Source organism: Pelobates fuscus, chromosome 3 (assembly GCF_036172605.1).
Source record: "Pelobates fuscus isolate aPelFus1 chromosome 3, aPelFus1.pri, whole genome shotgun sequence".
NCBI lineage: Eukaryota > Metazoa > Chordata > Amphibia > Anura > Pelobatidae > Pelobates > Pelobates fuscus.
Genome location: NC_086319.1, coordinates 325,361,018 through 325,373,334, shown reverse-complemented (window position 1 = coordinate 325,373,334; position 12,317 = coordinate 325,361,018). Strand labels below are relative to the sequence as shown.

General features: G+C 44.6%; 1 protein-coding gene across 3 annotated transcripts in view; it reads left to right on the top strand.

Annotated features, from left to right (window-relative positions):
• The window catches only part of ADAMTSL3 (ADAMTS like 3), a 449,463-nt gene that overhangs the window by 308,394 nt on the left and 128,752 nt on the right, over positions 1-12,317 (top strand). For all 3 annotated transcript variants that reach the window (XM_063448975.1, XM_063448976.1, XM_063448977.1), the window contains exon 8: positions 5,712-5,786. In XM_063448975.1, coding sequence (XP_063305045.1) covers positions 5,712-5,786 — 75 coding nt within the window. The remainder of the gene's footprint in view (positions 1-5,711; positions 5,787-12,317) is intronic.

Sequence of the window (12,317 nt, the reverse complement as noted above, 5' to 3'; positions counted from 1 at the left end):
AGGTACTTAGGGAAGAAACGAAGTAATATATATTTTTTTCTGAATGGCATCAGCAAGGGCAGTTTGATACCTGATTCCACTCTGAAGAGAATGTAAACGGGAAACACAAAAGATGATCCCTTATGTGAACACAGAAAATGCAAGAAACAGAGGTATTCATTCAATGCAAGAAATTCAAAGTGAATCTTTTTTCAGCTAATTCGGCCTAAAATTTGAAATTCACGTTGAATCTAATTTCCTGGCAAAAGAACGCTAAATGTTAACAGGTCACTGTAAACACCCTAATAAGGTTATGGAGCAGTCAGTTAGTATCCCTGCCAAAAGTAGCTTATACATGGCAATCTGAAAAGGCAGGGCAACATTGAAAACTGCCTCTCTGACAGATATTCCAATGTGCTAAAAAGGGTCAATGGAGGACATTTGACTTCCTCCTTTAGCATGCGACATCCGTCAAACTTGTAAAGACGGTGTGCATATGCCACATTAAAAACTAGGACAGAGAGCCATGGCTGCACGCATAGCTGTGAATAGGCTGGTGGCATCATGGAATGGCTAATAACTCCTGATTGTTTACGCACTTCCCTGGTCAGGCACAGATATGTGCTACAGTTATAGGAACTTTAAAAGTGAACATTTTCTTCTTATTATTATTATTTTACTTCATTTTTTGCGAAGTAAAAATGTAAACTATCGCTATAGTGTTAGGAATACAAAGATGTATTCTTAACACTATAGTGTCCTAGTCCCTATTTAGATTCACTACTGTAAACAGTAGTGAAAAGAGGTTTTACTTACCTTTTTTCCAGTGTCAAGATTCACTCGGTCCTGTCGCCTGCATCTCCTTTCGCAACATCGCCATTGATGCGACGCTTCCATGATGATTGTCCAGTCCAGACTTTAAAAGTACTCCTGTAGCTCTTGCTGATCTTTACTTCACAGTGTTAGTCTGGCTATTAGTAGAAGCTGTATCGTTACCCTGCATCCTTGTTGGTCCATCTACATGTGTTAACTGTTTTACCCACCCAACTTTTGCACAGGTCAGACCACCCTCCATCTTCACCAAGAATGGCGAGTCCTGTGGTTGGAAAACTATGAAAGTTCCCAGTAGTGTACGGTGCATACACACAGACCAACATTGTTTTTAAAAATTATAATAATCCTATCAGTAACAGCTGATTCACATTCGCCAGGTGAATGTTGACCCTCTAGAAACATAAACAGACTTCCAGTAAAGGATTTAACTTAAGTCATGTGACCGAGAGTGTGGCAGAATCCCTTCCCATTCATGGATTCCTTTATATATTATGTGTATTTGCCTATATTTTCATGTATTGTGCCCGCTACCCGTTCGGAAGAGCTTCCACAAAGGGAATCCGTTCCTCTCCCGAATGGGGAGCACCCAGATATCTCATTTAGAATGTTAGGTTAGAACGTTTCCACCTTGCAACATAAGTGTCAGACCGCAAACCGCAAGGGAAACAATTAATGAATGCTCCTCTGGGTGGCCGCCAGTTCATTAGACAAACACCAGCCAGGGGGAGCATTCATCCCCTGAAAGGAGACGCTTCCCTTGTCTGGGTTTCACACTGGGACCTCGTGAACAGAGGCTAGTCGATGGAAGGACTGTTGTGAGGGTCCCTGAGATTGGTGTGGGCACTTTTAGGGCGCTGGCGAGTTTGGCAAATTTCCTGAACCTGCGGGACAAAGAGACCAGCTCTTTTCCTGCGGGTGGGCTTTTCTGTGCCTGGGAGACAAACGGTCCCTTTTTCCTGCGCCTGGACTCCCATGCACAGAGGCTCCTGGGAAGAAACCCCCCCTGGCAGCTTGGGTGGGAAACCCTGTGTTTTAGTGGGTTTAGTTTAGTTTAGGGACAAATGGAACGGAGTTACTTCCTGCACTAGGGCCCCTGGAAGGGGGAGGATCCTGGGATGGGACCCTGTATGGTTGTGTGGTAAACCCTTGCATGGGGTTATGCATAAAAGCCGTGTGTGGCCATTAAAATTTTGTTGTACCTCCAGAACTCGGTGTCGTCCAGTTACTGGGGGGAAATGGGTCTCTTACTATTCTAAGTGGTTCATGAGCGGCTGAAGGAAGGAATAAGCGGAGGTAACCGGTCGGGTAACCTGGTGTCCGCTACACAGAGAATACCCTAAAATAACAGTGAAGATGCTAGTGTCTTAGTTCTGTTGAAAACCGTATTCACCAAGCAGGACTACATAAAAGGGAGTTTATAAATGATCAGGTTAGAAATGCCGACTACAGCGAATTCTAATCTCCTCTCTGGCCACTTATATAATGGTTTTGGTTCTGAATTCCATTACCACACAGAACCTTTAGTCTGTCCCAGTGAGTGTGTATGTGTAGGAGAATTGGAAAAGTTATTTGAAAAGTCTCAACTTATCTAAAACCATACCTGCAAGCAAATAAACAAATAAAATAGAACCCAATGCACACAAATATTTACTGTGAAATCTATCCAATGTTCCAAAATAAAATTAAAAGATACATACACCATACTTTTTTGTTGCAAGGAGTAATGAGGACTTACGAAACATCCAAAGCAGAGGTTTATTAATATACCTTAAATATAATTGCTTCCAAAGTATTAAATGTACTTTCATGTTAAAGTGTAGATCGCAGTCTCCGAAATTCTTCATAAACCATAGACTGAATGTCTTGACGCATTTTGTAATATATTTCAAACCTGCATACTGCTAATTTAGTCTCAGATGACTGGACTTGACCATTTTCCTTAATGCGAATGAAATTCTTCCCCTCTGACCTGAAAGCATGGCCGATAAAGTTTAGCAGGATTCCAAAACAATGGCATGCTGTGTAAAGCTAATAGCTTATTAGTGCGTTTAAGATAACCACAGAGTCCGATCTTGTTTAGAACTAATTTTTGCCTGATTTTCTAATTAGATAAGTCAGCCGGTGTTAAATTACATTTTCCTGTGTATTTTCAAATACGGATATGTTTCAGGGAGGTTTCTGATAGGACAGGAAATGTGAAAATGGGGAAACGCAATGAATAACTTCCTCAATACTGCTGACAGTTCGAGAATAACCAAAGAGAAACATTGGGTTTTCTCATATACCTAAATTGTGATTTAAAAAAATATATATATATTATTTTATTTTTCTATTGATACATTGCTAGATATGTTTCTGATTTTACATGGGAGCTGCCAACTTTTACAATGCACTTACATTTATAAACATCACAAACAATAGAATGAACAATGTGAAAATATGGCAGAATGTATTGCCAAATATATCACTTTCAAACGATACAAACGTTATTCTTTCAGTTACTGCCAACTGGTACGTGTGCCCCAATGGATAATTGAGTACATATTTCTATTTCATAGGAACCGTGCTAAGGATACTTGCTGAAATACTAATATTACAGATACTTGGCTGAAAAGGGAATCAGGAACTGCATTGTAAAAAATAATAATAAAATCGTTGTAGGAAGAAAGAGATATTTCTCTTAATAAATACGTTGCTCATCTCCATCATAACAAGGTTATTAGCCTTAGAATGATGACACACTAAGTAAACCTTCTTGGCATTAGAAGCTGCAGCCTTACGTTTTGACTAGGTACTGTCATTGGTGTATTAACCAACTGAGCTACCTGCCAACTATATTCAACTTCACATAATTTATTTTAATTTGTTTATACATTGGTTTTCTCCTGTGTGTGCCTGAGAGACACAGTGAACATATTTTTTAAACAAAGTCAAACTGTAAAGTCCTAACCAATGTATGTTGGATAAATATATTATCTTTTGGAGTCAGAATGTCATCATTAACCCATAAAACAAGTTGCTACTAGAACAATGTGATAGAGATATTATGTGTTTTCATTGCATTGGGCTGGCTAAGCAACATTGGGATTGTAGTTCACAACTAGTGTGCCAATATTAAATGGACAATATAAGCACCCACGGAGCATGAACCAGCGCCCAGGGACATCCGTGCTGGAATCAGGTGAGTGACATTAGGGTTTTTTAACCCCTTCTGCACAACAGGGGGGTGTGCGACCCAGGGCGGCACTATGGTGCCAGGAAAACAACTATATATATATAGATACACAGATAGATATCTATAGATGCACATAAAAAAAAAAATTCATTATGCTTATTACTCACCGAAACATCCAACACACACTTGGCCTGAGGGAGTCTACAGACTGCCCGAAATGCACTAGTGGTCGGGAGTTGATCTTTATCACTGTTTTTGTTTGTTTCCTGAAGTAAGTTTTGGGAAAAGGTGAAAAGTAACATGACTTCCATCATAAATCTCGCCATTCATTTAACTCCAGGGATGGCAATAGTGGCCTCATTCCATAAAAACCTCACACAAAATGTATTAATATGGTCCTATCTGCAGCTAGGAAAGCGATCTTGCATAAATGGATCGAGTCCGAAGCCCCAAACACGACTCTGTTAAATGTCAAACTCTCCCATATTTTCTGAATGGATTGGATAGAATAAAGGTCATATAAGGATGAAATATTAAAGAAATCTTTCTAGACGTGCAAGCCTATATCTATAATTATAGCTATCTATCTATAGTTCCCTACAGAAAGGACTTAAAGCAGCTTTGTCACCCCATGTCAAAAATTAATATTTCATAACGATAGTCATTATGAAATGCTCACATTGGCTGTGATGGAATTTCACTCAAATGTCAACCCAGTCAAAGGATATAGTGACAAAAATAGGAATAATTATGTTTCAGTATTTTACTATGCTTTAAAAAGCTTAACAAAAGGAGGAGCTACCTTATGTCAAGCCCCCAGTAGTCACTATGGATGGCTTAAAAAAAGCTATTTTTTGTGGAGGATACCGTGGTCCTCCATAGATCTTAATGCTTTTCTCTCAAGCATCCTGGAGCGCCTGGACCTGTATTAAAAAGGTAGAGTGGATAGGCACACACCTCTGGGGAGTACTCCCATCACAGTGCTCCAGACAGGCATGGCCCAAACCCATGAAAGATTCAGTAGAACACTGTACATCGGAGCACACCTGGTGGTTTCTTCAGTAGGCAACTTTATAATAAAGTAGAGAACAAAAACAACGTTTCGGCTCCTTGGAGCCTTTGTCAAGTCTAAACTTTATTGGAGGGAAGTCCTCCTATTTAATAATTGAACACAATTTAATATCTTACTAGTTGTGAGGTTACAGACCTGATATGTTCTAAAAATGAGGCTATAACAATCTGTTTTGTCTTGTTTACAACATCATTTCTGGTATACCGTGTGTATTGAAAGAAATTGATTTCATATAATTGTTGCATGTAAAACAAGTATTTATTAATTTGCCTACATGGAATGAGCGCGGGTCTTGTGGATAGTTGCATGGAATGGCAATATATATATATATATATATATATATATATATATGGTATATTGTTCACTATTAGTAGAGGAACCACTTGGCGTACCCTTATCCAGTCCTGTTTTTGTGTAGTACCGAAATACGGTAATTTGTGGGAGGCATGCATTTTTCTCTTCCTTCTTACTTTCCATTTGGAACGAAATAGTATTTTTTATGAAATGCTTAGATTAGAAGTGCTTCTAATGAAAAAAACTCACACACCTGCTTTATAATTCAATCATACTGCCCACAGTTCTGCTAAAGTCGCACAATACTGCAACATCTGGATCAGAGTAACTTTTTTTTTTTTTTTACTTTTTCCATAGGAGAAGAAACTGTGATTGCTGTACCTCATGGGAGCAGAAGCGTGAGAATTACAGTAAAGGGACCAGATCACGTTTGTATGAGAACTTTTAAAATATCATTCAACCTACTGTGTGTTCACCTGTAGATGTGTGAGTGATTTGTGCAAATTTGTATCCCTCTGGCAGTAAAAGGATTTCCAAGTTACCTAGTGCACCTTCTCTTAAAAGCACATTTAAAGGGGAGTTGTCTTTTCCCAGAATGTTTCATACAATGTTTACTTAGCCTCTATAGTTAAATATAGTTAACTCTTTATTCTCCAACTGGGCGCCTCCATCTTAGCTCCCTGTCAGACATTGTTATAAGCTCCGCACCTGTCGGCATAGAGTGAGCATCTAGAGAAGAGGAGAAATGCTGCTATACTCCAGTTCTTCATTTGCAATGTGTGCCCTATTTATGCCTGCCTTCAGCTGGGTCCTTGTGTAAATTAAGAAAACCATTAATATCATTTCTTTTAAATAAAAAAGGAGCATTTAATGGGAAATAATGAGTGTTAAAATAAGTTATGTCATTTTAAATGATTTATTCAATTGTGTAATTTCCGGATAAGTTTTCCTTTAAAATGTTATCTCTTCATACAATTTTTTTTCAAACTGTTAGCTGAAAATAAGTCACTTTTACAGCAAGGCATCACGATTTGTATAAATGCATACAGGACATCTCCAAAGTATGGAGACATTAGCGAACATATATCAAATGTGTTCTGATTTATAAGATTCTTATCTATTTAAACATATAAATTAGATTAATTAGAAAAGTGATTTCATTAATTGTTTATGAAATCTTTTTTCTTAAAGGACCACTATAGTGCCAGGAAACAAACTCGTTTTCCTGGCCCTACAGGGTCATTGAGTCCCCCCCACCCTCGGGGCCCCCCTCCCGCTGGGCTGAAGGGGTTAAAACCCCTTCAGGCACTTACCTTTATCCAGCGCCGGGCTCTGGGTGACTCTCCACCCCCCTGCCGACGTCAGATCCAAATGCGCGTGCACATTCAAAACACCCATAGGAAAGCATTACTCGATGCTTTACTATGGACGCCCAGCATCTTCTCACTGTGATTTTCAGAGTGAGAATCGCAGAAGCAGCCTCTAGCGGCTGACAGTGAGACAGCCACTAGAGGCTGAATTAACCCTGCAGTGTAAACATAGCAGTTTTTCAGAAACTGCTCTGTTTTCAGCTGCAGGGTTAAAACCTGGGGGACCTGGCACCCAGACCACTTCATTTAGCTGAAGTGGTCTGCGTGCCTATAGTGGTCCTTTAATTCTATATAAAAACGACATTTACAAATAAAAAATTTGAAATACACACATTTATATAACAAACATATAGTTTCCATTCCCAAAAATGACAGGAAACTTTCAAAGCCGAAATTGCAGAATGGACCAGAGAAAATATTTAGCGTCTACAGATCTGCAAAGAATATTACATCTATTGATGTTTTCCACAGATTGGAGCTTGAGATGATGGAAAAATGTACAAAAATTAATGTGCCCTATTTGCGAAAGGTTATTCCCTTTTGTGTATTAAAACGTGTAGAAAATTACAAAAACTCCTGTGCACTGAATTTCAGTCAAGATCAAAGAATATATAATTTAAGTATTAGGTTATGCGAGTGTGGTTTTTCCCAAGGAAATGCGATGCAGGTGCCTCCAGTAATCGAAACGGGTGTCATCACTTTTTAGATCTTCAGACCATGTTGCACAAAGAGAACTCTTTTTTTCTGTATTACAGACCAAGATGTTTTGAACATCTCTGTAACGGAATGCAGTGTAATAGCATACGATATCCGTTGGTACATTCAGGAAATCCACAGTCAGAATAGAAAGCAAGGCAATGTTCCCAATCCTCCCAATAACCGGACGAAACACAGTTTGGGAGTCAACTAACTCGGTTTATTCACAAGCAGCATATTTATACAGTTCCCCATACAAGGGGTTTCCAGACAGTAATTCCAGGGGATTTCTCCCAACATGCACTGTGACTTTCCCAACAGGCATTGCTGCACGAGAAGGATACTCCCACTAAAATGGACGATTAAGTGGATTATCCCCTCGTGCAGCAAAACCGACAATTGACATTAAAATATATAATTCACACAATATTCGGTACTTTGGGATAACTGAACGTTCGGTAGATAGCTGGGGTCGGAGCGCACACTCTGTGAGAATACCGCTCTGATCCCAGCTGAATTGACCGAACGCCGCACATAATACAGTTAAACATTAAAGTGGGTTAAAAAGTACCGAATAAGTACGGGACATATAATGTACCGAACGCGGAACTCCCGAACGCTCTGGAAATCCAGCGGTGTTCGGATCATTGAGTAGCCGCTTTCAGTTCCAGGCTCTCGACGACCGAACACCGCTGCAGAGACAAAGGATCCAAGATGGCCGACCGCCGCATGGTCGGTAGTCGAACGACGGCCACCTAGGAGAGCCCTTAATTACCGATTGCAACAATGTTGCAACCGGTTAATTGGTGCCACACGACCTGTGAATGTGTGGTCTACCTGGGGAGTCCACATTCGTATGGCGAACGGCCAGGATAGCCGTGTTTCGTCGTATGAATGCTTTGTATGCTGGTAGCATACGGCTGCCAGCATGCGAACGGCCATAGGACAATACATATACATTTAACGTTACACATTATATCTTCAGCCTACGGACAACCTGTACTGAATGTAGTTCAGAAGTGGCTAGGTTTGCCACAATGCTCCCCCAGAACCAAGCCGGCATACACAGTCTGATCCCAACGGATCGGCTTGGGGATGTCCGGGAGAGTACTCACAGATCACTTCTCGAGTTCAGTCTGTCTGGATAACCCGTCAGCGTTACCGTTTTGTTTTCCTGGCCGGTAATGGATAGTAAAGTCAAAGGGCTGCAGCGCCAAGCTCCAGCGCAGCAGCCTGGCATTGTCTCCAGACACACGGTTTAGCCACACTAACGGGTTGTGATCTGTGAGTAAGGAAAAAGGTTGTCCGTACAAATATGGCTGCAACTTTTTAAGGGCCCACACCACGGCCAGGCATTCTTTCTCGATGGCGGCGTAGCTCACTTCACGAGGCAGCAACTTGCGGCTTAAATAAGCTACGGGGTGTTCTCCGCCATCGGCTCCCACTTGGCTCAGTACTGCCCCCAATCCAAACATTGAAGCGTCTGTGTGAACAAGAAATCTTTTAGTTGGATCAGGAGCAGTTAACACAGGAGCATTAGTGAGAGCAGTCTTGAGTCGTTGGAATGCCTGCTCACACTCTGGGGCCCAGACAACCAGTCGGGGAAGGTTCTTTTTCGTCAGGTCTGTTAGGGGTTTGGCCAGGGTGCTATAGTCGGGAACAAACTTTCTGTAATAGCCGGCTGTCCCTAAGAACGCCAGCACCTGGGTCTTAGTCCTGGGGGTAGGCCACTTGGCTACGGCCTCAATCTTGGCTGGCTCGGGCCTCTGCTGCCCACACCCTACACGGTGGCCCAGATACTGCACCTCGGCCATACCTATGTGGCACTTGCTAGGTTTTAGCGTTAACCCAGCCTCCCCAATGCGATCTAGGATCGCCCCTATGTGGTGTAGGTGGTCTTCCCAGGTCTGGCTAAAGATGGCTATATCATCTAGATAGGCACAGGCATACTCCTGAAAACCGTCCAGTAGCCGATCTACCATCCGCTGAAAGGTAGCCGGAGCGTTTTTCATCCCGAAAGGCATGACCTTGAACTGGTACAGGCCAAACGGGGTGACAAACGCCGACTTGGGGATGGCGTCATCGGCTAGAGGGATCTGCCAGTACCCCTTACACAAATCAATGGTAGTGAGGTACTGGCCTCGTGCCATCTTATCCAACAGCTCGTCTATCCGGGGCATCGGGTAGGCATCAGACACCGTTTTGTCATTTAGCCTCCGGTAGTCAACACAGAATCGGGTGGTGCCATCCTTTTTAGGTACCAGGACTACCGGCGATGCCCAGGGGCTATCGGAGGGTTCGATAACCCCTAGCTGCAACATTTCGTCTAGCTCGGCTTTCATATGGGTACGGACGGATTCCGGAACCCTATATGGAGCCTGGCGCATGGGTAGCTGTCCCGGGGTCTCCACTCGGTGGGTGGCTAGCGGAGTGTATCCAGGTAAATTGGAGAAGGTAGTCCCCTTTGCTACAATCAGCGCCTGTACCTGGGCACGCTCCTGGGGGCTTAGCCGCTCCCCCAGCTGAACTCCCCGGGAGGGCTCTATCTGATCCTCGGGTTCTAGTAGGTCGGGTAAGGGTAAGTTTTCCTGATCCTCTAAGGAGGAGGCACAGATGGCCGTCACATCCTCGATCCTCTCATGGTAGGGCTTGAGCATGTTCACGTGGAGCATGCGTCTCTTCCCTACCCCTGAGCAGGGGCCGATCACATAGGTAGTGTTGCATCGCTGCTCCACTACCTGATATGGGCCTTGCCAGATGGCCTGCAGCTTATCTGTACGGACGGGCTTTAAGATCAAAACCTTCTGTCCCACCTGAAAGCTGCGGTCCCTGGCTCCTCTATCGTACCAGCGTCGCTGGCGTTGCTGGGCCGCCTGGAGGTTGGTGTGTACAGCCTGAGTTAGCGCCTCCAGACGGTCCCTGAATTCCAGGACGTATGATATGATAGGGGTTTCGTTAGTGGTACTCTCTCCCTCCCAGTGTTCCCTAATCAAGTTCAAGGGTCCTCGCACCCTCCTCCCAAATAGTAGTTCAAACGGGGAGAATCCTGTCGACTCCTGGGGAACCTCTCTATAGGCAAAGAGTAGGTGAGGCAGAAACCTCTCCCAGTCTTTGTGGGTTTCCCCGAACGTCCGAAGCATCTGCTTCAGCGTCCCGTTGAACCTCTCACATAGCCCATTGGACTGGGGGTGGTAGGCGGAATTAACTATTGGCTTAATGCCACACACCTTCCACATCTGTTGGGTAACTTCGGCCGTAAATTGGGTACCTCGGTCCGAGATTATCTCTTGGGGAAAACCTACTCGGGAAAATACCTTCATTAATGCTTCCGCTACGGTCTCAGCGTGGATATTAGAGAGGGCCACAGCTTCGGGGTACCTGGTGGCGTAGTCCACTATAGTTAGGATATATCTTTTGCCAGAGGGACTGGGTTTTGGCAGGGGCCCTACGATATCCACTGCTACTCGGCTGAAGGGTTCTGCTATGATGGGTAGGGGGCATAGCCTGGCTTTGTGGCGATCCCCTCGTTTACCTACACGCTGGCAGACGTCGCAGGAGGTGCAATACTGGCGCACATCCTGAGAGATCCCGGGCCAGAAGAAGGCATGTGTCAAACGGTATCGGGTACGGGTCATCCCTAGGTGTCCTGACAAGGGGATGTCATGAGCAATTCTCAGCAGCTCCTGTCTATACTTCTGGGGTACCACTAGCTGTTTATTAGTTAAGGTGACAGATCCCCCCACATCTTTTGCCGTGACACGGTATAGCAACTCTTTCTCCCAGATGAACCGCTCCCCCTCTAACCCTGCTTGGTCTGTTTGTGCCCGGTCCCTATATACTTGGAGAGTGGGATCGGTCTGGACTTCGGTCGCAAAGGTAGTCGGGGTATCCCAGGACATGGAGGTCAGTTGGGGAACATGGTCTCTTACCTGAGCCTCAGAGTGTATCGGGGTAGCCGTGGTGCGAGCCTGTTGCCGGGTGGTTACGGGGAGGGCCTCCTGGTACGGAGCCTGGGGAATAAAAGCGGAAGTCATTTGGCCCAAGTCATTCCCCAGTACAACATCGGCAGGTAAATTCTGCATCAGCCCCACTTCTACGGTCCCCTCTCCCACACCCCAATCCAAATGAACTTTGGCAGTAGGTAGCCGGTATACTGCTCCCCCGGCCACCCGTACTGCCACGGAGCCGCCAGTGTGGGTTGCGCCTGGTACCAAATGTGGTGCAACCAAAGTTAAAGTGGCTCCCGAATCCCGGAGCCCTTGTACCTCCTTCCCCTCCAGGGTCACTAGCTGCCGATGGTGTTGTCGGTTGTCGGTGGCTCGGACTGACATTACTTCGTGCAGCACCCCTAGAGGCTCCTCAATTTGAGCGCTCAGCAATTCTTGGGTGGCGGGTGCTACCTGGTAATGGTGCGCAGCAGCCCTGGGTGCCAAATTTTGTCGCACCTGATTCCAAGCTTGTCGGCTCCGGTTTTGGGTGCACTCTCGAGAAATGTGCCCCCACTGCTTGCAGGTGTGACACTGAATGTTAGCCCGGCCGTTGTATCGGGAGGGGGTTGGTGGAGTATTCAGTGTCGGCCTGTGCAGGGGTGCGGTGGGGCCGGTAGGGATAAAATTATTGGGTGGCCCTGTAATCCGAGGGAGAGTCTTATTTTGGGCACCGTGATGCCTCCTGGCATCAAAATGCTGATCCGCCAATTTAGCGGCTTCGGGTAGGGTGAGTGGTTTACGGTCTCTCACCCATTCTTGTGCTTCTGGGGACAAACCATTAAAAAACTGTTCCAGCAGCATTAACTGCCTCAACTCCTCCATGTTAGTAGCGTTGCTGGCCTGTATCCAGCCTAGTGATGCTTGGTCCAGCTTGTGCGCCCATTCTGCATGAGAGTCTTTCTCAGGCT